This window comes from Leopardus geoffroyi, chromosome E1, assembly GCF_018350155.1.
Source record: "Leopardus geoffroyi isolate Oge1 chromosome E1, O.geoffroyi_Oge1_pat1.0, whole genome shotgun sequence".
In the NCBI taxonomy this organism is placed as follows: Eukaryota; Metazoa; Chordata; class Mammalia; order Carnivora; family Felidae; genus Leopardus; species Leopardus geoffroyi.
In genome coordinates this window covers 56,045,525-56,071,678 of record NC_059330.1, presented here as the reverse complement: position 1 = coordinate 56,071,678, position 26,154 = coordinate 56,045,525, and the positions used below count along the sequence as shown (strand labels likewise).

Genomic DNA, 26,154 nt, shown 5'->3' with positions numbered 1-26,154 from the left:
GGCAACTCGGCCATGTCCGAGGCCAGATAGGGCAGTGTTCGAGAAGGTGCCCCCCATCAAGATTTTTAGATGCCATAAATGATATTTGAATCAATTTCCATGCTGCTTAAACTTTTTCCCTTAGTGACCCTTTTATGTTTCTTTCGTAGCATCAATAGCAGAAGTCCCAAAAGCAGTGTAAGAAAGCTAGGAATAAAAATGATTTAGACATGAGCTGTAACTGAAACCACTGAATCCCTTTTGGGGACGCACACTCACCCCTTAGGAAAGCAGAGCCACTGCGGGCAGTGTCGGCTTCCCTGCGGCACAGACCTGGAGCCTGCTAGGGCGGCTTGAAGGGAAGGTTGGGCAGTTAATGAAGGCCTGAGACTGTTCTTTCAAGATGGAACCCACGGTGCCTTGTGTTTTCCCGGGGAAGCTGCAGAGGGTGGGTATTGCCAGAAGTGAGGAGACTGGGAGACACATCAGCCGCCTGTGTTAGAGTTGAATGTTGTGTAGGACCCCAGGTGCTCAGATTGTGAGCTCTCCTCCCCTCAGGATCTGCTCTGGGTCAGAGAGCCTTAGGAGGCGGATTTTGTTTCTAAATGGAAAGTTTTCCCATCTGTGCCACGCAGTCGAGGGGTGTCCTCCCCCCCTCTGACGATACGGCGCGGATGACCTGAGCCTGACGTCTTGGGTTTTGGTCCCAGAGGCTTGGAGCAGAGTCTCTAATGGTCTGAGGGAGCCCTGGGGGCCTTTATCCTTTTCCTCACCCTCTTCTCCCTCTTCTTGGCTCCCCGGCTTAGCAGCACCAGGCTGTGGTCTAGGTTCTGTACTCCCCTCACCACATTCTCTGCTGACCCTCCAGCCACAGCTGGGCCGGGCACCCACCTGCAGGCAGCCCTCCAGCCTGCATCTCCTGCCCCCATCTGGGAAGGTGTCCCTTTGCATTGCAGATGGCCCTTCCTGCCCCTCCCACTCTCTTTAGAGTGCTGGCGTCAGTAGGGGATCAGAGTCTGGAGTCAGTCATTCTGATTGACCTTTTCTAAGCTTTTCCTTTCTTGTGGCGACACCAGAAATTCCCTTCGTCCCAGTGTCCCTGGCAGCTGCTCTGTAGTGGTGGCTGTGGTCGGCCGGTGAGGCCGTAACAAGATATGTTTAGTATTAAGAGCACATGTTTACACAAGAAGACAGACCTGGCAGGGCCGAGGTCTCCGGTTAGTTTGTACATCCCTTCACACAGGATCCCTTGACATTAAACAGCCTGTCGCGGGAGACAGAGGGCCAAAAGCAGGACCCCATTCTGTCCTCGGGCCAGGAAGCAGCTCTCCCTTCTTCATGGGAATGGGTTCAGACTTGAGCCCTGGGCTGCTCCTTGGGCCGGCGCAACTTGCTGGGTAGAGTCACAGAATGAAACGCCAGCGGCCACTCAGTCCTTCCTGCACAGGTAATGAGAGATGCAGTGAGGTCTCGGGGTATAAGGTTTGGGTGCGGGCACCCGCTTTGCTTCCTGTGCTCGTTCCTGCAGTTGTGGCTCCCTTCCCTCCACCCAGATGAGCTACGCTTGGTCAGCAGGTTTGGACCCTGCCAGAACTTCAGTCTCCCAAGTTGCAGAGAGTAGGGGAAGCTTAATTTGGTCTCTGCACTGTAATTTTTTTTTTAATGTTTATTTTTTGAGAGAGAGAGACAGTGCAAGTCGGGGGGGGGGGGGCGGGCAGAGAGAGAGGGAGACAACAGAATCCAAAGCAGCTCCAGGCTCTGAGCTGTCAGCACAGAGCCCGACACGGGGCTGGAACTCGAACCTTGAGCTGAAGTCAGACGCTTAACCGACCGAGCCGCCCAGGGCGCCCATGGTCTCTGCACTTTTAGAACATGCCCTACAGCTGCTGTGCTCATGGTTTCTATTTGCTTGTCTGTTGAGTGGTGGCGGTCTTGATTTGCAGAAGCGGTAGTAGTGAAAAGCTAACTTCAGTTCCCAGGGGATAATGCTGAACATCAGATTCAAAGACATAATTTGACCAAGTTTGTTGCCCGTGAATCTGTTGGTCCTGTTTGGAAAAAAGGAGCGTTGAGACACCTGGGGTCAGACAAGCCCTGCCTTACCAGTTTCCTACGTTTTTTCCTCCTTTCTTGTGATTGTTCTGGGGTACTGGGCCTCTCTGGTTTTACATTAAGCTGAGAATTCTTGGATTCCCCATTGGAAATGAAACACTGCCAGGCTGGGTCCCATCTCCTGGTGGCATCCTGAGCCTTTGACCATGGCCCTGAGGTGACAGCCTGTGGCGGCAGTGCACCCCTCCCCCCACGGTGGCCTCACCCCCTCTAGGAGAGGACGATGGACTCGGGGGACTTCCCGGGAGGGGCTGTGCTCCGCCTGGCCACTGTGATGCTGTGATGCCGATTTGGCTCATCTGGCATCATTCGTACCAAAAGCTAGGTGATGGCAGAATTCTAAACAGCACATGGCCATCCACAGCCTTCACAAGCTTGGAACCTTCAGAGGCCTAGGAAAATGTCCAAAGATAGGAAAAACATGTGTTGGTTTTAGTTTTATTTTTAAGACACCTGTTGCTACAGAAGAGACGGAAACCAGGTTTAGCTGTAAAGTTTATCGATGTTCCAAAGCCGAGAGATAAATTGGAAGCTGCCTGCATCCTGACAGCCCCAGCTGGAAGAATCTAGCCCGTGGGTCTACCAGGTGTTAGGGAGCCCGCACGGGGCACGGGCAGGACGGGCCCGGCGGCAAGCACCACCCAGCACGGTGAGCGCTCTGCAATGTTAGTGGTGTTACCAGTTGGTAGGAGTTCGAGGAAATAGGATGTCGGATGATGAATACCGACGGAATGTTCCCGAGAACCTTTTGTCTGACCTTTTCGATTTCGAACTGTTAAGGGACTGATCTCAGGATCTAAGGTTTGATTTTTAGTTTTGCTTTAAGGCGGGACTGTGACAGCCTCCACGGCCCTATCAGAGCCCGTCCGTCCGTCTGGCGAGCTGCTCTGGGCAGGTGCCAGGACCTGCAGAAAACCCCAAGCAGGCGGGGCTCCGCTTTCCTCCCGGCCGCACCCTCTGCGTTGTGTTGGAGGGGGAGCCCGGCTTCTGTGGTCCCCTTTCTTTCCACCTCCATTAACTGTCACTGTGTGTCCTCATGCTCAGTCTGTGGTTGAAGGACTCCTCACACGTGGAAAAGAGCCACATCCCTTCTATTAGGCTGAACTTCTCCCAGGGATCTTCTGGCAGGAGGCAGACAGGTAACCGGTCCCCGAAAGCTGGTAGCTCGCTCTGGCTCGTGTGTGGAGTGGAGAGGGTGTGGAGGTCCTCACCTGTAAAAGAGGGGCGTCTGTCTCTAACGGAGAAGGACAGCAGGCACAGGGCTTAGTACCCAACAGCCACTTGACAAAGAGGAATTTCCTTCCCTTCGCTCCTCTGTGGACGCAGCTGGCATTAGAACACGTGCTTCTCCCTCCAGTGCTGCCTGTAGCCCGTTGGCACCTGCGCCCCTTCGGGGCTCTGACCTGGGGCCCGGCGGGAGGAGCTCCTGCCCAGCTAGGACCCGTTCATAGAAGTCTCTTCTCACTGTAGCCCAACAGCGAGCGGCTCTCTGCTGGGACAATGTGAACCCTGGGTCCAGGAAGCGGGGCTGCCGTGCAGGGAGTTGGCTGGGGTGGGCTTCCCTCAGCGCACCCCACAGCCTTTCTCTGCCGCCCTCCCTCCAGAGCCGGGCCCTGCTGGGTCTAAACAGTGTCACCAGGACAACCAGCCGAGTCCACAGAGCTGCCTGTCCTGTGTGCTTCCAATTTCCTGGCAGGGAAGACTAATTAGGAAGGGCTGCTCCTCAGCTGTGAAGACTGTTGCTAGCTCTTTCGGTTTTGTTCTGTAAACCTTGTCCTTCCTCAGGCCAGTGCCCGGGGCTCCGTGCAGGTTCGCCGCCTCCACCAGACCTGAACTTCACAGGTGGGCCGCAGGTCTTCAAGGTGGCAGCCTGGAGCCCTTGGGCACCCTGAGAGACCTGGAGGCCCAGCAGTTCCTGGGTGACAGTGGGCAGCTGCAGACTTCTGGAACTTTCTGGAACATAGGGGTTGCTTGTGCAATAGCAGGCTTCACTGCGGCCCAGGGGCGGGGCCGTCCCAGCACTGGTCCAGCACCTGGACTGGGCCGGCCTCTGTGGCCCAAGGCTAGGGAAGGGAAGTCACTCCTAGAGGGGAACAGACACCAGAAGGCCGCCTTGACCTTGTCCTCTCAGGCCAACTTGGGACTTGAGGACTCCTGAGGTCACCCTGTATTCTCTGTCTCGCCATCCACTATGGGGGGCCCTAATCTCGTGATAGGTGGGGTTCGTTTGTTGGTTGGTTTGAATTGCTAGACTCTTCCTGTAAAAGGCCCAAAAGGAAGAGCTCCTTTTCCTTCTGTTCTGCTCTTAGGCAGCCATGGTCACCTTCTGCTTGTCTCCAGGCTGACCTCCAGGCTTGTTGGGTTCCGGGGCCCACAGCTCTGCCTCCCCTGGCGTCTGCAGGCAGAGGGAGGCTAGCCCTCACCTCTCCAGGCCCAGCTGGTGGAGGCACCTTCGCTCCTCAGCGGGCCAAGGAAGCGTGAGGCGGGAGAGCTTATCAGTCAGCTCGGCTCCACGGGCCTGGTGGCAGAGCTTCTGTTCAAACAGGGCAATTTGCAGAGATGCAAGTCTGGCCTGATCGAGGGCCACACGGGAGCTTGGCAGGTGATGGCTCCCAGGGCAAAGTCGGCAATTGCCACCATCTGCTTCAGCGGGCAGAAGAATGCCCCTCTCTGCAGGAGCCCAGGGAGTGGGGGGGGGGGGGGGGGGAGGCGGCGCATAAGCCCTGGCACGTGGTCCCAGCTGCCACCCTGTTGCCCAGCTGCGTGCGTGCATGGCGGCCTTGGAACTGGGACCTGGGCGGCTTTCAGTTCTGATCAGCCCTGCTCTGGGCTCCGGCCCCACGAGCTGCGAGTGGCCCACGTCACTCGGCCTGCGTGCTCCAGGCTGGGGGATGCAAGCAGCTACCGCTTGAAGTCGTAGCTGGCACAGTGCTGGGGGGAGACCTTGGACTAGTCCACCTCAGCTGCTCACGCCACAGAGGAGGACGCAAGCTCCAGGCGAGGGGAGGCCCTGGGGGCAGGACAAGGAGCCAGGTGGAGCTCGGCCTGCCTGCTTCAGAAGGAGATGTGGCAGGGGCGAGGCCTGGGAAGCCTGAAAGTTGGGACACCCTGTCCAGCTTCCAGGTCAGAGCTGTTTGCTAGAATTGTACAGTTGGCCCCTGAAAAAGATGGGTGTGTACTGTGCAGGCCAACTTATTTGGGGCTTTTTTTTTTTTTATAATAAATGCAGTCCAGGGGCGCCTGGGTGGCTCAGTCGGTTGAGCCTCCGACTTCAGCTCAGGTCACGATCTCACGGTCCGTGAGTTCGAGCCCCGCATCGGGCTCTGGGCTGATGGCTCAGAGCCTGGAGCCTGCTTCCGATTCTGTGTCTCCCTCTCTCTCTGCCCCTCCCCCATTCATGCTCTGTCTCTCTCTGTCTCAAAAATAAATAAACGTTAAAACAAATTTTTTTTTTTTTTTTTTTAATTTTTTTTTTTTCAACGTTTATTTATTTTTGGGACAGAGAGAGACAGAGCATGAACGGGGGAGGGGCAGAGAAAGAGGGAGACACAGAATCGGAAACAGGCTCCAGGCTCTGAGCCATCAGCCCAGAGCCCGACGCGGGGCTCGAACTCACGGACCGCGAGATCGTGACCTGGCTGAAGTCGGACGCTTAACCGACTGCGCCACCCAGGCGCCCCGAAACAAATTTTTTTTAAAAGAAAATAAATGCAGTTCAGTACTATAAACAGATTTTCTCTTCCTAAAGACTTTCTTAATATTTCTTCTCCAGCTTTCTTCATTGTGAGACTATATAATACACATCACATATAAAATCTGGGCTAATCGACCATTTGTTACCAGTAAGACTTCCAGTCAACAGTAGGTTGTTAGTAGTTAAGTTTGGGGGGGGGTCAAAAGTCATGCAGAGATTTTCAACTTAACAGGGGGCTGGCACCCTGCACCCCCCACATTGTTCAAGGGTCAACTTACTGTGAGCCACAAATGCAAGCCACATCTGTAATTTTAAGTTTTCTGGAAACACACATTAAAAGTGAAGTGAAAAGCAACCCATAAAACTATTTTTTAAAATGCATTTCATTTAACACAGTGTATCCAAAATATTTTGACTTTAATCAATATAAAAAAAATGAGATATTTTACATCTTTTCATACTGAGTCTTTGAAATCAAGTGGCTGCCGTGTGGGACGGTACAGGTCTCCATGGAGGCTCTGTCCCATCCCGGCCTTCTCAGTGACACTTGGCTTGCTCACATATTTAAAGCCCTACATCTTTTCTTTCTTTGTCCCTTCCCTTTCTCCTGTGCTTTTAGTCTTGGGGGTCAGGATCACTGCCATCTGACTAGGAACATCTCCGAGATCAGGCTGTTCCTGCCTGCGTGTCAGCCCCTGTCTGGGGAGCTGGGTGCTGATTTGACTCGGCATTAGACAGTCACGCCAGGAATTCACCTCTTGGTTTTCTTGCAGTGAATCAGTTAGCCTTAATCGCTGGGGCGTGTGCAGGCCTCCTGTGGCGCTCGTTTATTTCCAGGAGAGCTTCTGCAGACAGGAGACAAAGCTCAAATGTTCCAAATCTCCACCTCCTGCCTTCTCCAGCCGGGGTCTGCTTCCCTCTCCCCTGTCCACGGTTAAGGGGCCCTCCCCTGGCCCCAGCTGTTCCCAGGGCTGGAGTCTAGACCTCTTTTCTCCCTGCCCCCTCCCTCCATTGACCACCACCTCCCAGGAAGAGACTTGGAGCTCTCGGGAAGGCAGCCTTCCTGTCTCGGCTCTCCCAGGGGCTGCCGCCACTTGTCCAATCTCGAAGATAAGGAAGTGAGCTCTCTGGTTGGATATGCCAAGTTGGCATTCAGGGCTGGCTGCTGGACCTTGCAGTCATTTAAACAATGGCCCTTTTCTGAGAACGGTTGATTGCTAGTTGTGGTTAGAAGAAAATTGTCACCCTGCAATAACAGGGAGGGAGGGCTGGGGCGGCAGGGGCCGTGTGCCCTCTGGGCCTGGCCTTCCATCCTTGGCTCCCACTCACCATCACGTTCAACTGGGAACAGGACTTTGGAGACCACTCTGCTCCCCTAATGCTACTTGCTCTGTCAAGGCTCCTTGGTGCCCTCCCCACCCCTGCTGCCCCCCTCAGCCCCTGCCCCTCCAGGATGGGTGACTGCTGTGTCCCCTCTCCAGGACCAAGTTCAGTGGCTTGTCCATGAGATGCTGCCCAAAGGGACTCAAACCTTTTCTGTCCTCCCGGCGCACACGGCCGGTCTCAGCTCTGTCCCTGCCATCTCCAGTCGGAGGGATCCTTCTTTCTTCTCTGGGTGTTTTCTGCTCTCAGCTGGGCCTGCCGGGAGGTCCCAGGCCTCCAAACCCAGCACGACTGCCTCCCTCCCTTTTGCTACTGCCCCAGCCCTTCCTCCACCGAAACTGTAATGGTTCCAGGGAGTGGCTCTAGAGCCGCGGAAGGGTTCTTCTCGGCGGGCCAGTGAAACGAGTGGCTGGCAATAGAGGGGGCACCGTGGGAGAAGGCAGCCACCGAGATGGCCTCCCTGGCACTCAGTGTGAGGAAGAGGCCACGAAACTGGTACGGCTGTCCGCCACTCCACCTGTCTTGAGAAAAAGCCACCAGGGACCACTTCTGGGGGACCAGGTGAGGAAAGGTAGTCAGGAAAACCCAGGTCTAGTAGCTTCCTAAGGGGCTCAGCCGGACCCTAGGCTCAACAGCACCTGAAGGCTAATGCTGGGGGTTCTTGGGGGAGGGGCGCCCCAGCCCCTCTGGAGCTGGTCTCGGACTCTTTGGAGGATCCCAGCGATGTTATGTCCCTACTGCATCTGGCCCCAGGGCCACGGACAGACAGGATGACACTGAGCCAGCCAGGAAGACCGGGCAGCGGGACTGTGGGGTGTCCTCTGGGGAGCCAACTGGGTGGTGCCCGCTTTTAAAAATGTACCTTGCGCCAGTTGTCTGGGGTGAATGCCCCCTGGCTGCCGCATCATGGTGGTGGAGAGCACAGAGCAGAGGCCCGCCGCCCCCGGCCGGTGGGGTAAGAGCTGTGGCGGTGGGGTAAGAGCTGTGGGTGGGGGCGTGCCCGGTAGCCCGATAGCCAGGTGCCCTGTATTGCCTGGAGGTGTTTATCAACCCCCAGCCCGAGCTGCGAGGCCGGGCCCCTGTCTTTGAGCATGCGCGAGCCTCTGTCTGTCCGCAACCCTGTCCCTCCTGGGCCCGGCTATTTCCCCGCCTGCCTGGATGCGATCTCGGCCGCTTCCCTCTGGGCGTGTGGGTGTAACAAGTCCAAACCTTCTCTGGAAGTCAGGCAGGCTCGGGCGCCCCGCCCTCTGGGCTGTGCCTCTTCCTCCCAAACTGGTTGTGCAGGAGCAGCTGAGTGTGGGCAGTGTGGGTGCATGCGTGGCAGCCCCGGCCGGCGCCCGCTCGCCGCCTCACCTGCGGGGAGGGGCCTCCCAGAAACTGCCTTCTCGGTGCCTGGCCACCCCACCTCGCCAGAGCCCAGCTGAGCAGCCAGCGAGGACACACGCCCGCTGCCTGCCGCCCGCCTGCACCGGCCGAGCCCAGCCTGAGCGGCACCTGCCTTTACAACCATGTTCAAGGGTCTGAACAAAGGCTCCCAGGGAAAGGGGTCCCCTAAGGGCTCCCCGGCCAAGGGCTCTCCCAAGGGCTCCCCTAGCAAGCACAGCCGGTAAGTGGGGCCCGGGGCAGCGGGCTGGAGCCGGGTGGTGCCCGGCCCAGGTGCTCCCATTTCCACCTGCAAATGGCAGCCCGCCCGGAGCTCAGGACCAGCCCAGTGCTGGCATTTAGTGTCCCGAGGCCAAAGGGCCCCGGGGGTGGACTCTCTCCCTTGCCCAGACAGCTCCAGTCCTAGCAGGAGGCCAGGGACGGCCTGGGGCTCCCACATTCTCCAAGGGGCCTGAGGGCCACGGCTGGGGTGCTCTGCAGGAGACACGATGGATGAGAAGGGCCCCCGGGGGTGCTGGGAGACGGGAGTGCCTGGCTCCCTGTCCGTGGCTCTGCCCTCACGGCTCTGCTTGGGCTGGGCTGACCCTTGGAACCTGGGTACAGGGTGGGCAGAGGGACGGAGGCGGAGAAGGGAGGCTGGGTGCCTGGCGCAGGGAGGCGGGGCTGTTTTGCTGCTGGGTCCAAGCTGTAGCTTTCCTCTCCAGGCTCTCACCTGGGGCCTTGAGTTTTGTTACAGTGTTGAGGTGTGAGGAGAGGGTGCCGCAGGGAAAGGGGAGGGCCAGAAGGCCCGGGACATCCTCAGAGCCTCCCTCTGCTGCCCCAGCTCCCTGCCCGGCCCGGCCTGCCTCTCGACAGCCCCGTGGTCCCCAGACAGACTTGGCTGCTCCCTTCTCGTTCTTCCCTCTCACTGGCCGTCAGCCCCCTCTGCAGGGTGGAGGTGGCAGATGGGAGCGGAGATGAAAGGCTCATTACCCTGATAGGGATCAGGGTGATGACACTGAGGCTGGGCTTCTGGGCAGACAGGAAAGACGGCAGTTAGGACTCTCACTGCAGTGACCTGTCCTTTGGGGCTCCTGGGCCCTGCCCAGGGTGGAGTGTGCTCCTCCCGATGGGAGCAGCCCTCCCAGGAGGCCAGGCCTGAAGACAGGTGACCCGGGGCTCAGGCAGGACCCACAGCCCCCTGTCCCCAGCCAGGCTCCCGGGCAGCGCTTTCCTAGCCTGGGGCAGCTGGCGGCTCTGTCTACACAGCTCAGTTGGCTCTGGCTGCAGTCGCCCCACACAGGGCTCATTGTTCCCCTCATGTGCAGTCTATTCCTTTGACACGTTTATTGAGCACCTACTGTGTGCCAGGACTGGTCTAGGCACTGAGGATGCCACCTTACACAGAACCAATAGGTCCTTAACTTTGTGGTGCCTATATTCTAGTGGAATAAGACCTAGCTGGATGCCGACTACACAGGCTGAGCACTGGCTGCTTCAGATGGATTCATCCTCCTAACACAGAAACGCTGTGATGTAGATAGTATTGAAGCCCCACTTTACAAACGAGGCACTTCGGGCACAGAGAGTTTAAGCAACTTGCCCAAAGCCACACAGCAGTATAGCTCTGGAAAGTGATCATACCCAGGCTGTTTGGTCCACAGTTCTTTCATTTTTTAAAAATGTTTGTTTGTTTTGAGAGAGAGCACTCGTGAGCAGGGGAGAGGCAGAGAGAGAGAATCCCAAGCAGGCTCTTTGAGATCAGTGCAGAGCCCAACTCGGGGCTCATTCTCAGGAACTGAACCGTGAGATCATGACCTGAGCCAAAATCAAGACTTGGATGCTAGGGGTGCCTGGGTGGCCCAGTCGGTTAAGCGTCCGACTTTGGCTCGGGTCATGATCTCACGGTTCGTGGGTTCGAGCCCCGCATCGGGCTCTGTGCTGACAGCTCGGAGCCTGGAGCCTGCTCTGGATTCTGTGTCTCCCTCTTTCTCTGCCCCTACCCCACTCACTCTCTCTCTCCCAAAAATAAACATTAACGTTTTTTTTTTTGAAAGAGTTGGATGCTTAGCCAAATGAGCCACCCAGCTGCCCCTGCCCAGAGTTCTTTCTGGCACCATCCCTCTGTTGGGGCAGCCAGGGGTGGGGGTTCATCCTTTGATCCCTAATTCAAGGCCCAGCTCCCTGAAGCCTTCCCCTTCCCCAGGGCCGTGACCTCACAGGGTGCTGTGCTTATGAGGCTTGGACGACTCTACCTTTTACTAGGTTTGCTTGACCCTCTAGGCTGCAGAGCGTGAGCTCAGGCACACAGCAAGTGCCCCGTGCAAAGGACTCTGGGGAGCCAGATCAGGCTTATACTCTGCTCCTTGCTGTGAGACCTAGAGCAAGTCAGGTCCTAATCTAGGCTTAAATCCCCTTAACCTGGGGATGTTGAAGTGTCCGCACAATCTCTATGCCTCCCCCTGCCCCAGTGCTGTGTGGCTCCTCCAGATGGTTATTAGCCTGGGCATAGGCAAAGCCCAGGGTGTGAGGGGGAGACAGGGCTGGGGTGGGAGGAGGTTGGGGTGGGGGACATGCCGCCGCTCCCCTACCCCCAGCCAGCTCACTGCCCCTCCCAAAGCCCAGCCATGTTGTCTCGGGCCTTAGCGGCTGAGGCATGATTCACTCCCATGTGAGAGGCAGGGAGCTGGGTGGGGTTAGGAACTCACTGCCAGGACGGTGATGTTGGCCTGCTCCCTTGTGCCAGACACACTGGAGACCCCCATTCTCTGAACCCTCATGTGGGGGCAGTGCTCTCCGACCTTCAGGACTGGGAATCTCCCAGAACCTCCTGCAGAGAGAAACCAGAGACCCCACATCTTGGAAGCTGCCCTTCTGGGCAGGGAGCCTGGCTGCAGAGAAGAACAGGGCCGAGGGACACAGGGGACCCCACACAGGTGGACCCCATGCAGGTGGCTCTTTTCCAACCAGGCTGCTCTCTGTCCCCACCCCCACCCCAGGGCTGCCACCCAGGAGCTGGCCCTGCTCATCTCCCGCATGCAGGCCAATGCCGACCAGGTGGAGAGGGACATCCTGGAGACCCAGAAGAAACTGCAGCAGGTAAGGCCGCAGGGGTGAGGGCGCAAGGGAGGCTCCCTGGAGCATCTGGAGTGCAGGCAGTGAAGGTGGGACAGACCACCCTTGGCCTTCTCTGGTCGTTCCCCAAACACAGTGGGAGAGAGGGCTCCGCTCTGCTTCTCTGTTGGACTTCCAACTTGGGAGGGTCAAAGGGGCTCCCCCAAGTCTGTGCACCTGCCCCACAGATGCCCTGGGCCTGGCCCTCCGCTGGTGTGGGCACTGAGGTCGGCAGATGGGAAGGCGAGAATGGGGCTCGGGGCAGGGGTGATGATGGGCAGCGAGGATGTGGTCCCATGCCCGCAGGACCGAGTGCACGGCGAGCAGGACCAGGCCCTGAAGCACCGGCAGGAGGTGGGCCGCAGCCTGAAGGAGGCCGAGGTGCTGCTGAAGGACCTCTTCCTGGACGTGGACAAGGCCCGGCGGCTCAAGCACCCGCAGGCCGAGGAGATCGAGAAGGAGTGAGTGGGGTGGCAGCCGGGGCCGGGGCTGGAGAACGGAAGCGTCGGGGCTCCAGGGGAGCCCCGGGCCCAGCCCTGACCTGCCGGCCCCCCTCCTTCGTAGCATCAAGCAGCTGCACGAGCGGGTGACCCAGGCGTGTGCCGAGTACCGCGCCCTGTACGAGAAGATGGTGCTGCCCCCCGCCGTGGGGCCCAGAGTCGACTGGGCACGGGTGCTGGAGCAGAAACAGGTCAGGGTCATCCCCAAAGTCGGAGACACCTCAGGGAGCTCAAAATCACAGCTGACCCAACCGGAAATCACAGAGCTCTGTGTCATGGGCGGGGGGGGGGGGGGGGGGGGGGGGGGGGCCTGCTGAGTGCTTGCACCTGGGAGGGTCTGGGAAGGGAGAGCTCGCAGGGGACCGTGCGCAGCCAGGGAAGGCTTCCTGCAGGAAGGGGTGTGTGAAGAGGTGGGAGGGTTCAGTTAGGTTGGGGTGAAATGGTGAGAGGACATTCCAGAAAGAAGAAAGGGAGGCTCCAGCCTGGGGTGGGGTGGGAAGCGGGGTTTTCTGGGGAGGCAGGCAGAGCCAGGTCATGGGCGTGTCACCCTGAGCATTGGGTGGGGAACCGTGCCTTGATATCACAACAGAACAGTGCCTGATGACAATGAAGGGACAGTGGGGAGGGCACGGGTGTCGCAGGTGTCGGAGGGTCCCAGAGCCTAGCGACAGGTGTGTAGGCGGGAGGTACCGAGGCCAGGGCAGGTAAGGAGGCAGGGAGGGGCAGGAAGACATTTTAGCGGCCGAGCTCTGCATTCTGGGGACCAGTAGGCATCGGCGACTGCAGTCGTGATGACGCTCAGCCAGGGCCACCAGAGGGCAGCATGTCCCCCGGGGTGAGCTGCCTGCCGTTCACCTGGGCTGCTCTGCGGGCCTGTCCACCCTCTGCCCAAACGACCGACTCCGCTCCTCCGCACGGGGACGAGGGGAGGGCGTGGGAGGGCTGGCGCCCTGCGGCTGAGCTGAACCCCCAGCTCCTTCTGCAGAAGCAGGTGCGCGAGGGCCGGTACGGGCCCGGCATGGCCCAGCTGGAAGAGCAGATTGCCGAGCACAACATCCTGCAGAAGGAGATCGAGGCCTACGGGCAGCAGCTGCGGAACCTCATCGGGCAGGTGGGGGATGTACATCCCTGCCTGACCCCACCCCTCCCCTCCCCTCCCCTCCCCTCCCCTTTCTCCCATCGGAGCCTAAGTGGCCTGGCGGGCCCTCTGGGGCAAGGGATGGAGGTGGGGGGCCCAGTGGGCCCAGAACAAGGGGTACAATCTCCCCTCCATGCCGCCTCCTGCTGAGCCTGCTCTGTCTCCCCCCTTGGTGAAGCAGGACGCAGCTACCATCCGGAGCCAATACCGGGACCTCCTGGTGAGCGGAAGGGCTGGGTGGACAGGGAGAGGGCTGGGCCTGGCCCCCTGCACCCTTCCCGGGGCCAGCGTTTCCAGGCACAGCCTGACGGCGCCCCTTGCTACCCCCCTTCCCCCGCCACGTCCCGCGGAGCACAGAAGGCGGCCTCGTGGCGCGGGCAGAGCCTGGGCAGCCTGTACACGCACCTGCAGGGCTGCACGCGCCAGCTGAACGCCCTGGCCCAGCAGCAGCAGGGCATCCTGCAGCAGGACTGGAGCGACCTCATGGCGGACCCCGAGGGCGTGCGGCGGGAGTACGAGGTCGGCGGCCGAGTGGGGGGCTGGGGGAGGGGGGCACGCGGACATCCCGTCCCGTCCTCCCCCGTCACTGATGCTCCGGACTCTTCCCCCAGCACTTCAAGCAGCACGAGCTGCTGAGCCAGGAGCAGAGCGTGAACCAGCTAGAGGACGACGGGGAGCGCATGGTGGAACTGGGGCACCCGGCTGTGGGGCCCATCCAGGTGCGAGGGACAGAGGCTGCCGTGGTCTCAGGGCCGCCCGCTCCCTCAATCCGGGGGCTCCCCAGGGAGGCTGGGGAGAGGGAGACACGGCCCAGGGTGGGGCCGGCCGAGCGGGCAGTGGATGGGGGCACAGGGCGGGGCGGGCGTGGTCCGAGGGCTGGGTGTTGCTGTCCCCAGACCCACCAGGAGGCCCTGAAGACGGCGTGGCAGAACTTTCTGAACCTGTGCATCTGCCAGGAGAGCCAGCTGCAGCATGTGGAGACGTATCGCCAGGTGAGCCGGTGCGCGGGGCTGGGTGGGGGCCCGAGGAGACAGGGGCGGGTGGCCACCGGGGCCCTGGGCGCAGAGGTGCCTGGAGAACACCACAGGACACGCTCACACGGAGGGAGCCAAGGCACCTCATAAAAACGGCAGAGCCGTGTCATCGTGACTGGGTCCCAGAGGGAAAACGAGGTCACGCAAACATTCACAACAGGGCGAGGTGGCTCCTGGGGGCCGGGGGGTGGGGAAGGGGTTGGTTCTCAAAGGCAAACTAAATAAATTAGTTAAAATCTTACTCTTCTGCATAAATCACAAGTGATGTTTCATATACTTTGAGAGGGACATAAGCCAAAGGGGTTTTCCTTCCTTTTTAAAAATGTTTTCCTACATGACTGCCATACCATTATCACACGGACAAGAATTCCACAACATCACCCAACTGCAGGATGTTTCTTTTTTTTTTTTTTTTTTTTTTTAAGTTTACTTATTTTGAGAGAGAGAGCAAGCATGCATGAGTGGGAGGGGGCAGAGAGAGAGAGAGAGAGAAAGAGAGAATCCCAAGCAGGCTCCGCGATGTGAGTACAGAGCCCGAAGCGGGGCTCGATCCCACGAACCGTGAGATCATGACCGGAGCCGAAGTCAAGAGTTGGATGCTTAATCGACAGAGGCACCCAGGTGCCCCCAGGTGCCCCCGGGAGTTTCTTCGTAAAGCACACTCCTGGCTTCCACTTGGGGGCCCCCACCCCAGGTTCCAGCCAGGACGACAGCAGGTACTGGAGTAAGCAGGAGAGCCCCACTCCATCTGGCCAGGGTGCTTCCTAACCCTGAAACAAGCCCAGTGAGCCAGAAACGCCCATTTGCAGAACACTCCGGTTAAAAAAAGCCGCACGGCTTGGGTAGAAAGGCCGACGGTGCAGGGGCCAGTGCAGGGTTGGTGGGCAGAGCTCTCCCGCTGACTACCCACGACCTCAGTTCCAGGAAGAGGCCGACTCCGTCAGCCAAACCCTGGCAAAGCTGAACTCCAGCCTGGACACCCAGTACAGCCCTGCCCCTGGGGGGCCCCCTGGCGCCCCCACAGAGCTGCTACAACAGCTGGAGGTGAGCGAGCCCCACCAGACCACCTGCACCCCGCTCCAGGGGATGGGGCTGGCCCTTGCGTCTAGGTCTCACCCCTTCTCCGGGGACTTATTCCCATCCTGAGCCCACCCTGGGTGGGGAGGAGAAGGGGGTCTGCTCTAGTAGGAAGGGGCTGTTCTGTTACCAGCAAGCCCTTTCCACCCCTGGGCCTCAGTTTCCTCACCTGCAATGCGACAGAGACCGCCTGGGAGAGATCTGTGCGCCGCCCCCCCCCCCCCCGCCCACCCCAGCCCCTACTCTAGAGGCCTGGGTGATGCTGAGCAGCCCCCCACCCCGCCCCACCCCACCCCACCCCAACCAGCAGACCCCAGGATCCTGGGCCCCTTGGAGGGCCTTCTTTTACTTTCCTGACTTAGAGACCCTGTCTTCACAAAGGCCCCTTGGCTCTCATGGTGGGGGTGGGCAGTACGGGGCAGGCCTCAAGTGCAGCCTGGGACCCCACAGGCAGAGAAGAAGCAGCTGGCTGTCGCTGAGAAGACCGTTGGGGACCTGCAGCGGCGGAGCCATCAGGTGGCCCCTCTGCAGCAGCGCAGGAACCCCCCCCAGCAGCCTCTGCCCGTGGACAGCATCTGCGACTGGGACTCAGAAGAAGTACAGGCTCTGCCCGCCCAGCCGCAGCCCTGCCTCCTCCAGTCCCACCATTGCCTCCGCTCCCACCCATCCCCACCCATCCCCACCCATCCCCACCCTGCCTCAGCCCTCTGTCCTCCAAGCCCTGCTCTGCCTCTGGCCTGTCCCTGCCCCTACCCCAGCTCGTGTACCCAGCCCCGACTCCATCTTGGCCTCAGTTCCCCCTGCCCCTGAGCCAACACGAGCCCCACCTGCCCTGTCCCCCAGGTGCAGCTGCTGCGGGGTGAGCGGTACGTGTTGATGGACAACACCGACCAGCACACCTGGGTCGTGCAAGGCCCGGGTGGGGAGACCAAACGTGCCCCAGCCGCCTGCTTCTGCATCCCGGCTCCGGACCCTGAAGCCGTGGCCAGGGCCTCCAAGTGGGTCCGCCTGGGGATACTCGGGGGCAGGAGGCAGGCTGTGGGCCCAGACCAGGTCCTGTGGTGTTTGCCCTTCACCTGGAGCAGTGACTCCTGGGGCGGAGTTGGGGGGGGGGGTGCGTTCAGAGAGAGAGGAGAGACGTCCCTCTCTGATCTCCGCCTTGTTCTAGGCTGGCCTCGGAGCTGCAGGCCCTGAAGCAGAAATTGGCCACAGTCCAGAGCCACCTGACGGCCAGCACTACACAGCCCTTACAGACTGGCCAGCAGGGTACTGAGGGCTGGCCAGAGACTTGGGGATTGTTGGGAGAGAAGGAGTAGACTCCTACTTTGGTCGCTGTCGGGGGGGTTGTGATGGGAAGGGGGGGACCCTGGATTACGGAGTTCTGCTGGGGGGTTCCATCTCTTGGGTTGGCAAGCCCCGAGGGAGCATGATCCTTCCCCCAGTTAGGCCCTACCCACCTGCCTCCCTCCCTTCCCCACACAGGATGCTATGGGGGCACCAGGGAAGAGCTCCTCAGGCAGATGGGCAGAGGGCAGGTAGGCCCTGGACCCTTACAGGAACTCTATGCCCCCAGCTCCCGCTGGCTCAGCCCCAGAAGACCCACAGGCCCAGAAGCTCCTGACACAGATGACCCGACTGGATGGAGACCTAGGGCAAATAGAGAGGCAGGTGCTGGCCTGGGCCCGGGCCCCACTGAGCCGCACGGAACCACTGGAGGACCTGGAGGGCCGCATCCAAAGCCACAAGGTGGGTGGATGAGCGAGGACAACAGGGATAAGAACAACCCCTCCCCTGGGGGCTCACGAACTAAAGGTGAGGCGAGTGTGCGCGCAGCCGCAGGGACCCAAGGCAGAGGCAGGGAGCGGACAGTCCAGGGTTCAAGACAAGCTGACTCCCACTGTGGCTCCTCCGCTGACCAGCTTTGTGATCTTGGCAAATCACTTAACCTCTCTGGGCTCTGATTTCCTCGCCACTGAAAACAGACACAGCGATACCCACGGATCTGGTTGTCCCAGGGATGACGTCAGGCCCAAGGAAGGTTCTAGAAGGGCAGGGCCCAGGGTAAAGGCCCTGGACCCTGCACCTGGGAGGTGTTCCAGCAAGGGTCCCAAGAGCAGCAAGGAAGCCTGGGTTTCCTCCTGGAGGCAGGTGGGGGAGCCTCCCCAGGAGAGGTTGCAGTATGTAAACTCCATCACAAAAGGACAGTCCTCTGAGCGCTAACAGTGAAAGCAGCCCCTCCCCACGGGGCAGGGAGGAAGGGGGTGGCGGTTTGAGTTATGTCCTTGCCGACCAGTTTCTGTTCAATACAGTGCTGGGGTTTGGTTTCTAAATTTTTGAATCTCGTTGGCCCATGTCCCCATGCAAACAGCTGGTCTCCACTCCACCTTGTACCGGAGGTGTGAGATGCTCAGAGGGCCGGTGGGGACAGGAGGGCTCCAGGGCTGGGACAGGATGCGCAGGAGGTGTTGAAGACTGGGTCTTGACTCTGAGGGGACGTCATGGGGGGATGGCGGAGCGGGCAGGGGGCAGAATGCAGCCTCACCACAGATCCCCCCCGCCGCCTGAGGCTCTGGGGCTGACAGGGGGCTGGGCCTTTTCACCTGAGTCACCAGTTATGACCGCATGGGGACATGGCAGCCCCCAACTGGGTCCTTAAGTCCTGAAGCCACCACGTCTCCCACGTTAGGGGTGCTGGGGGCCCTAGGAAGCGCACTTAGGCCTGAAGGTAGACAGTGAGTGGCTGAGGAGGAACAGAATAACCCATGTGGACAGAGCTAGGGCTTTGCCGCCTGACCTGGGCGACCGGGCAGGGAACCGTTTTGTGAATGGCGCAGTGACACCCACAGGGTCGTGCTGCCTCCTCCCATCAGTCTTTCTGCAGATGAAGACACTGAGGCTCAGGGAGGTTGACAGGCCCAAGGTCATCCACAGGGGGATTCTGGGGGCCAGGACTGATCCCTGATCTCTGGCCTCAGCCCAGGCTCATACCCACCATGCTCTGAGGCCTTGTGGGCAGGGTTGGGTGGGCCCTTCTGGAAGGAGACCTCTGACCCTGTCCCGCCCCGCCCCAGGGCACAGCCCAGCGGCTGCAGAGCCTGGGAGCAGAGAAGGAGGCAGCCCAGCAGGAGTGTGAAGCATTTCTGTCTGGCCAGCCCGTGGGCCCCGTGGCCCTGCACCTGCCTGTGGTCCTCAACAGCGTCAAGAACAAGTACAGTGATGTTCAGGTTCTCTGCAACCTCTACGGGGAGAAGTGAGTGCCCCGGGGACTGGGAAGGGGGACCGCTGGGTGGTGCCATTGGGGTGCGTGTGGCCCTGGGAGCTCCTGACACGGGGCCCCCTTGACACAGAGCCAGAGCTGCCCTGGGTCTGGAGCGGCAGATCCAGGACACGGAGAGGGTCATCCGAGACTTGGAATCTTCTGTGGCACAGGAGGCCCCTCTCCCTGCCAGCCCAGGCGCGCTGCAGGAGAGGGTCAGCGAGCTGCAGGTGAGGGGCCGGGTGGCCTTGCCGAGCATTTGCAGGCGGTGGGGGGGTGGGCGTGGTGACTCATGGAGCCACGAGGGTGCATGGCGCCATGTCCCCTCCTCCCCAGCGCCTGCGGAGGGAGCTGCTGGAACAGCAGGCCTGCGTGCTGGGGCTGCACCGCGAGCTGAAGGCCACCGAGCATGCGTGCAGCACCCTGCAGAACAGCTTCCGCGAATTCTGCCAAGATCTGCCTCACCAGCAGCGCCAGGCGAGGGCCCTCACTGACCGCTACCATGCTGTGGGGGACCAGCTGGACCTGCGGTGAGTGGCTGGGCTGTTAGGGCTCGAGGCACCTCCCCCCCCCCCCCCCCCCCCGCCTCCAGTGCACCGCAGTGGCTGCTGCCACCGAGCTGTGTAACCTTGGACTGGTGACTTCACCTCTTGAGGCTGGGTTTCCTCAACTCTAAAACGGGATAATAACCAGCTTTGTGCAGTGGCAGTATCGTAGCCAATGAGGTTTATCCGAGGCGCGATTATTGCTAATTAAAATGGGACAATAACAGCACCCGTCTCCCAGGGCGAGCCCGCCTACCTCCCTGGCAGAGACCGTCTGGGCCTTCCCTGAATGCCCAGCTCCAGCATAGGCCCAGAATAGGGCCTTCTGACCTGTCCCAGGGAGAAAGGCACCCACCAGTCTCCTCTGTGCACCCCTCACCTGTCCCCAGAGGGTAGCTGTCACCTCTGCTCTGGGTCTCCTCCTCCTCCTGCAGGGAGAAGATGTTGCAGGACGCCAGCCTCACCTACCAGCAGTTCAAGAACTGCAGGGACAACCTGAGCTTCTGGCTGGAGCACCTGCCCCACAACCAGGTGCGGCCCAGCGATGGGCCCAGCCAGGTGGCCTACAAGCTGCAGGCGCAGAAGGTGAGGAGCTGGGACCGCAGGCCACCTCCAGCCTCTCTGGGGGCCCTCCCCACAGGGAGAGCCGCCCGTGTGCATGTGGCCCCCTAGTGGCCAGCATTCTAAGAGACCTCAGAGCTCAGGCCCCTGCTGGGGTCACCCCCACCCTAAACACTCGCTCCGCCTGGCCCACAGAAACGGCAAGCCCAGCGCCATCTGGTATGAGGTGGGCAGCGAGCTTTACGCTCCTGGGGGTTCCAGCTCGTCCCTCATCCTCTTCCTCCTACTTGCCAGTCCCCTGCTACGCACTGGCAATGAACCAGAGGCGACGGGCACAGCCAGCCTGGTGGGGGAGGCCAGTGCCTTTGCAGACCACCTTGCTGGCGAGTGCTCTGGTGGAGAGCCAGAGCCCCGTGGGAGCCCCTGGCAGGACACAGGGGGGTCAGGGCAAGTGGTCTGGAAGACAAGGGCCTGGGGCTGCAGGAGGAATGACAGTGTCTAGGGAGAAAGCAAAGGGGTATAAGGTCAGGCAGGTGGCTTGGGACAGAGATTCTTAGACCTGGCTGGAGATTAGAATCACCCAGGGGGCTTTAAAACATCCCTGTCCCAGAACCCCACTCCAGACTGATTAAATTGGAATCGCTGGGACCAGAACATTGGTACTTTTTTTTTTTTGTTTTGTTTTAAGTTTATTTATTTATTCTGAGGGAGAGAGAGAGCCTGCGCGTGTGTGCATGGAAGTAAGAACAGAGAGAGTGAATCTCAAGGAGACAGCACGTGAGCCAGACTCGGGGCTCGATCTCACGAACCGTGAGATCATGCATGACCTGAGCCGACATCAAGAGTCAGACAATTAACTGGCCGAGCCACCCGGGTGACCCACATCAGCACTTTTTAAAAAGTTCCCCAAGTGAAGAAAAGGGGCAGCCAAGGTTAGGAACGATTCAGATGGAGCAGTGGTCCTCAGGTCGCTGGACCTGGAGCACCAGCATCATGGAGACAGTTAGGCGTGCAAATTCTCAGGCCCCAACCCAGCTCTGCTCAGTCATGACCTCTGGAGGGGGGCCTTCAATCTCTGTTTCAACAAGCTCTAGGTGGGTCACAGGGTGAAGGCCCCTGGGCTAGAACGTGACTCTGAGGGGCACTGGGCAGAAGGAAGGGATTCTCCCAAAAAGAGGAAGGAAGAATTCCCGGAAAGGGCAGTTTCCCAGGTGAACTCCTGCCTCTGCGGCCCCTGGAGCGTGCTGGCTGCCTGAGGCCCCCAGAGGAGGGCCTGGCTGAATGGTGTTTGCCGACCCCCCTCGACTCCCGCTTTCTCCCTGGCAGAGGCTACAGCAGGAGATCCAGGGCCGAGAGCAGGACAGGGCCATGGCGTCCCGCCTCTCCCAGGACCTGCAGGCAGCCCTCCAGGTAAGCACTTCACTTATCTCCCCTCCCTCTGCCAGTCCTCTGCTCTCCCATCCCCTGTCTCCCCCACTGACCAGCGGCCTATTGTCCTTCCCTCCCTGTTCAGGACTACGCGTTGCAGGCAGATACCTACCGCTGCTCCCTGGAGACCACTCAGGCAGGGTCAGCCCCCAAGAGACCCCGAGTAGCTCCCCTGCAGGAGAGCATCCAGGCCCAGGTGCGATGGGACCCGGCGAGGCTCACTGTCCCTCGACGCCAGCCCTGCCAGCTCTACAGCTGAAGCTGACCCTGTCCTCCCTCTCCCTCCCTGCTCCCCGTCTCTAGGAGAAGAACTTGACAAAGGCCTACACGGAGGTGGCAGCTGCATGCCAGCAGCAGCTGAACCAGCTGGAGTTTGCCAGAAGGATGCTCGAGAAGGTACGGGGACAGCGCCCACTCCGTCCCTGTGCGAGGCAGCCTGGGCTGGTCACGGACACGGCAGGCTCGGCGGTCTGAGGGGTACAGCTCTCTACCTTCCCGGCTTCTCTCCCCAGCGGCTCTTCCAGGCTGGTAAACGTCTCAGAGTCAGGCCCTGGAGATGTCATTCAGTGCAGTCACAGCTTAGAGCCACTGGGCAGTCCGCCAGTGGGGACAGGAGAAAATCCCCACGAAGTCTTTAGCTCAGGACCAGCCGCAAGGGGCAAGAGGCCACCTAAGTCTCCATCCCTGGGAGACAGAAGCCTTCCATGGCTCTTGGTGTCTGGCTGAGGAACTTGCCATCTTTCTCCTACACCAACACTCCCAGAGGAGCGTGGGCCCATACCCGGGAGCCTGGCTGGAAGGGGAGGGGCAGAGGTTTGGAAAGGAGACCCTGTCCTGTTTGCACATTCTGGTGCAAATTCCTCCCGAACACTGCCTTGCATCGTGGGGCTGAGGGGTCCTCTCAAAATCCTGCATCCAACGTCTGCGACTCCTGCTCCCGGAACCTACCAGAAGCCTCAGGAAGCAGGGAGGGGTCTCTGATCTCAGGGTGCAGTGGGGGTGATAGAAATGGGGCTCATCCCTCCCCCCCCCCCGCCCCAGCCCACCTCCCCTCCAGGACTCTTTCCCTCCTCCTCTCCCTCTGCAGAAGGAGCTCAGTGAGGACATCCAGGTGACCCATGATGCACGGCAGGGGTCTGAGGGCCCAGCCCGAGCAGGGAAGGATTCCGAGGCCCTGAAGTCCCAGCTGGAGGAGGAGAGGAAGCGGGTAGCTCAGGTGCAGCACGAGCTGGAGGAACAGAGGAACCGGCTGCTGCAGCTGAGGACCCAGCGGCCCTCGGAGAGGCTGGAAGAGAAGGAAGTGGTGGAGTTCTACCGGGACCCCCAGCTGGAGAGCGACCTGTCCAGGGTGAAGTCCCAGGTGGACGATGAGGGCAAGAAGCGGGCCAGCCTGCAGGCGGACCTGGAGGCAGTGGCCCAGCAGGTGGTCCAGCTGGAGAGCCAGAGGAGGGCCATGCAGCCCCACCTGCTGACCAAGGAGGTCACCCAGATCGAGAGGGACCCTGACCTGGACGGCCAGGCGGCCCAGCTCGGCCGCGAGATCCAGCACCTGCGGGGACAGAACGCCACTGTCTCGGTCCGGCTGGAGGAGCTCAAGAAGGAGCTGCTGGCCCTGGAGAAGAAGGAGCCGAACGTGAAGGAGAAGGTTGTGGTGAAAGAGGTGGTCAAGGTGGAGAAGGACCTGGAGATGCTCAAGGCGGCCCAGGCCCTGAGGCTGCAGCTGGAAGAGGACACCGTGCGGAGGAAGGGCGCCGAGGAGGCCGTGGCCAAGCTGCGGGCTCGGCTCGGAGAGCTGGAGCGGGCCATCGGCGCCGTGGAGCCCAAGGTGATCGTGAAGGAGGTGAAGAAGGTGGAGCGGGACCCGGGCCTTCTCGAAGAGGCGGCGAGGCTGAGGAGCCTCCTCGAGGAGACCCGGAGCGAGAACGCGACCCTGGCGCGGGAGCTGGAGGAGCTGCGGGGAAGGCACGGCGCGGCGGAGAAGCAGAGGCCCAAAGTGGAGCTCCAGGAGCGCGTCCACGAGACCTTCCAGGTGGCTCCGGAGACGCAGCAGGAGATGGCGAGGCTCAGGGCCCAGCTGCAGGAGACCGCTGGCAAGAGGAGCCGCGCGGAGCAGGAGGTGGCGGCGCTGCTGCCCGACCTGGCGGCCCTGCGCGCCCAGAAGCCGGCGGTGGAGTACAAGGAGGTGACGCAGGAGGTGGTGAAACACGAGAGGAGCCCCGAGGTGCTGCGGGAAATCGACCACCTGAAGGCGCAGCTCAACGAGCTGGTCAACGGCGGCGGGCGGGCCCAGGAGCAGCTCATCCGCCTGCGGGGGGAGCGCGACGAGTGGAAGCGGGAGCGCTCCAAGGTGGAGACCAAGACGGTGAACAAGGAGGTGGTGCGCCACGAGAAGGACCCCGTCCTGGAGAAGGAGGCCGCGCGGCTGCGCCAGGAGGTGCGAGAAGCCGCGCAGAAGAGGCGGGCGGCCGAGGATGCGGTCTCCGAGCTGCAGAGTAAGTACCTGCTGCTGGAGAGGAGGCGGCCCGAGGAGAAGGTGGTGGTGCAGGAGGTGGTGGTCACCCGGAAGGACCCGAAGCTCCGCGAGGACCACGGCCGGCTGAGCCGGAGCCTGGACGAGGAGGCGGGCCGGCGGCGGCAGCTGGAGCGGGAAGTCCAGCAGCTGCAGGCTGGCGTGCAGGAGAAGGAGGGCCTGCTCGGCTTCCAGGAGGACCGGGGCAAGAAGCTGGCCGCGGAGAGGGAGCTGCGGCGGCTGAGCCTGAAGATCCGGGAGCTCGAGGAGCGGCCTCCTGTGCCGCAAGAGAAGATCATCATGGAGGAGGTGGTCAAGCTGGAGAAGGACCCGGACCTGGAGAAGTCCACGGAAGCCCTGCGGCAGGACCTGGACCAGGAGAAAGCCCGGGTGACGGGGCTGCATCGGGAGTGCAAGAACCTGAGGGTCCAGATCGACGTCCTCCAGACAACCAAAGCGCAAGAGAAGACCATCTACAAGGAGGTAATCCGGGTGGAGAAGGACCGGGTGCTGGAGGGTGAGCGGTCCCGGGCGTGGGAGGCGCTCAACAGGGAGCGTGCGGCCCGGCAGAGCCGGGAGGAGGAGGCGCGGCACCTGCGGGAGCGCATCGACAAGGCCGAGGCGCTGAGGAAGACGCGGGCCCGGGAGGAGGCCGAGCTGCAGAAGGGCCGGGACCAGGCGGCCCAGGAGCGAAGGCAGCTGCAGCAGGAGCTGCGGGAGCTGGAGAAGCAGAAGCAGCAGACGGTGCTGCATCTGCAGGAGGAGGCGCAGCTGCTCAGCCGGAGGACGGAGAGCGAGCGGCAGAAGGCCGCCCAGCGGGGCCAGGAGCTCTCGCAGCTCGAGGCGGCCATCCTCCGCGAGAAGGACCAGATCCACGAGAAGGAGAGGACCCTCCGGGACCTCCACGCCAAGGTGAGCAGGGAGGAGCTCAACCAGGAGACCCAGACGCGAGAGACCAACCTTTCCACCAAGATCTCCATCTTGGAACCGGAGACGGGGAAGGACATGTCCCCATACGAGGCCTACAAGAAGGGCATCATCGATCGAGGCCAGTACCTTCAGCTACAGGAGCTCGAGTGTGACTGGGAGGAGGTCACCACCTCGGGCCCCTGTGGGGAGGAGTCCGTGCTCCTGGACCGCAAGAGCGGGAAGCAGTACTCCATCGAGGCCGCCCTGCGCTGTCGGCGCATCTCCAAGGAAGAGTACCATCTCTACAGGGACGGCCGCCTCCCCATCTCCGAGTTCGCTCTGCTCGTGGCGGGGGAGACCAAGCCCTGTTCCTCACTCTCCATCGGCTCCATCATCTCCAAGTCCCCCCTGGCCTCCCCAGCGCCCCAGGGCACCGGTTTCTTCTCCCCCAGCCTCTCTCTCGGACTCGGCGATGACAGCTTCCCCATCGCCGGCATCTACGACACAACCACAGACAACAAATGCACCATCAAGACGGCAGTGGCCAAGAACATGCTGGACCCCATCACCGGGCAGAAGCTGCTGGAGGCCCAGGCGGCCACGGGGGGCATCATAGACCTCCTCAGCCGGGAGCGCTACTCCGTGCACAAGGCGATGGAGAGGGGGCTGATCGAGAACACCTCCACGCAGAGGCTGCTCAACGCCCAGAAGGCCTTCACGGGCATCGAGGATCCCGTCACCAAGAAGAGGCTGTCGGTGGGCGAGGCCGTCCAGAAGGGCTGGATGCCCCGGGAGAGCGTGCTCCCACACCTGCAGGTGCAGCACCTGACTGGGGGGCTCATCGACCCCAAGAGGACCGGCCGCATCCCGGTCCCGCAGGCGGTGCTCTCTGGAATGATCAGCGAGGAGCTGGCCCAGCTTCTGCAGGATGAGTCCGGCTATGAGAAGGATTTGACAGACCCCCTCTCCAAGGAGCGGATGAGCTATAAGGAGGCCATGGGGCGCTGCCGGAGAGACCCCCTGAGCGGCCTGCTGCTGCTCCCAGCTGCCCTGGAGGGGTACCGCTGCTACCGTGCCGCCTCCCCCTCGGTACTGCGCTCCCTGCCCCTGCGCTGAGGGGGCCAGGCGGTCCGGGGAGCGGGTGTGAGGGGGAGGGTGGGACACGTGCACTCCTCGCCCCGGGGAACAGCCTCATCCAAGCGGGTGGGTCCTTCCTCTGATACCTGTGCTATTACTCGGAAGTTTGCGGTGTGGGACCCCTCCCCCAACTTTGGCTGCTCAGCCCATCCCCAGACCCAGCCATCGGCACATCTGTCTCTCCTCCCTCCTCCCTGCCCCAGTGCTTCCAATAAATGAGTTCTACCCGCGTCTAGTTCACATTTGGGAATGCAGGATGGATTTGTGTGAGCCATAAGCACAAGGGAGAGTTGCCGGGGTCCTTCCCAGGTGGGAAGCAGACCCATCCACCCAGCCTGGCCAAGGGAATGGATGCTTCCAAGGGCTTTGGCTCCCTTGACTCTGGGAGGGGTGCACCGGCAGGCCCCGGAGAGACC

The 26,154-nt window shown here is 61.0% G+C and overlaps 1 protein-coding gene and 1 non-coding gene across 3 annotated transcripts; both read left to right on the top strand.

Moving 5' to 3' along the window:
• Positions 1-52: 52 nt before the first annotated feature.
• Positions 53-25,978, top strand: EVPL (envoplakin). 2 transcript variants are annotated; one of them, XM_045489645.1, is made up of 22 exons: positions 53-1,426; positions 11,530-11,629; positions 11,951-12,105; positions 12,209-12,335; positions 13,130-13,255; positions 13,464-13,502; positions 13,640-13,801; positions 13,894-14,001; positions 14,179-14,274; positions 15,235-15,360; positions 15,844-15,990; positions 16,237-16,391; positions 16,562-16,659; positions 16,967-17,139; positions 18,465-18,643; positions 18,741-18,879; positions 18,986-19,179; positions 19,629-19,779; positions 21,082-21,165; positions 21,269-21,379; positions 21,487-21,579; positions 22,271-25,978. In XM_045489645.1, exons 2-22 carry the CDS (start codon positions 11,567-11,569, stop codon positions 25,715-25,717), a joined length of 5,973 nt encoding a protein of 1,990 aa, XP_045345601.1. In that variant the 5' UTR covers positions 53-1,426; positions 11,530-11,566; the 3' UTR covers positions 25,718-25,978. The 2 variants fall into 2 exon arrangements, with proteins under 2 accessions (XP_045345601.1, XP_045345600.1); XM_045489644.1 differs by lacking the exon at positions 53-1,426 and adding an exon at positions 8,445-8,774.
• LOC123604789 lies at positions 19,341-19,485 on the top strand. The gene has a single exon (XR_006715509.1). It is a non-coding gene; the product is annotated as a U4 spliceosomal RNA (small nuclear RNA).
• Positions 25,979-26,154: the final 176 nt, after the last annotated feature.

Bases quoted from the DNA above. Each gene is read 5' to 3' on its own strand.
- EVPL (XM_045489644.1), top strand. From the start codon at position 8,677: ATGTTCAAGGGTCTGAACAAAGGCTCCCAGGGAAAGGGGTCCCCTAAG. The intron at 16,660-16,966 runs GTACTGAGGGCT...CTATGCCCCCAG, and splicing joins CTTACAGACTGGCCAGCAGG to CTCCCGCTGGCTCAGCCCCA. The intron at 17,140-18,464 runs GTGGGTGGATGA...GCCCCGCCCCAG, and splicing joins GCCGCATCCAAAGCCACAAG to GGCACAGCCCAGCGGCTGCA.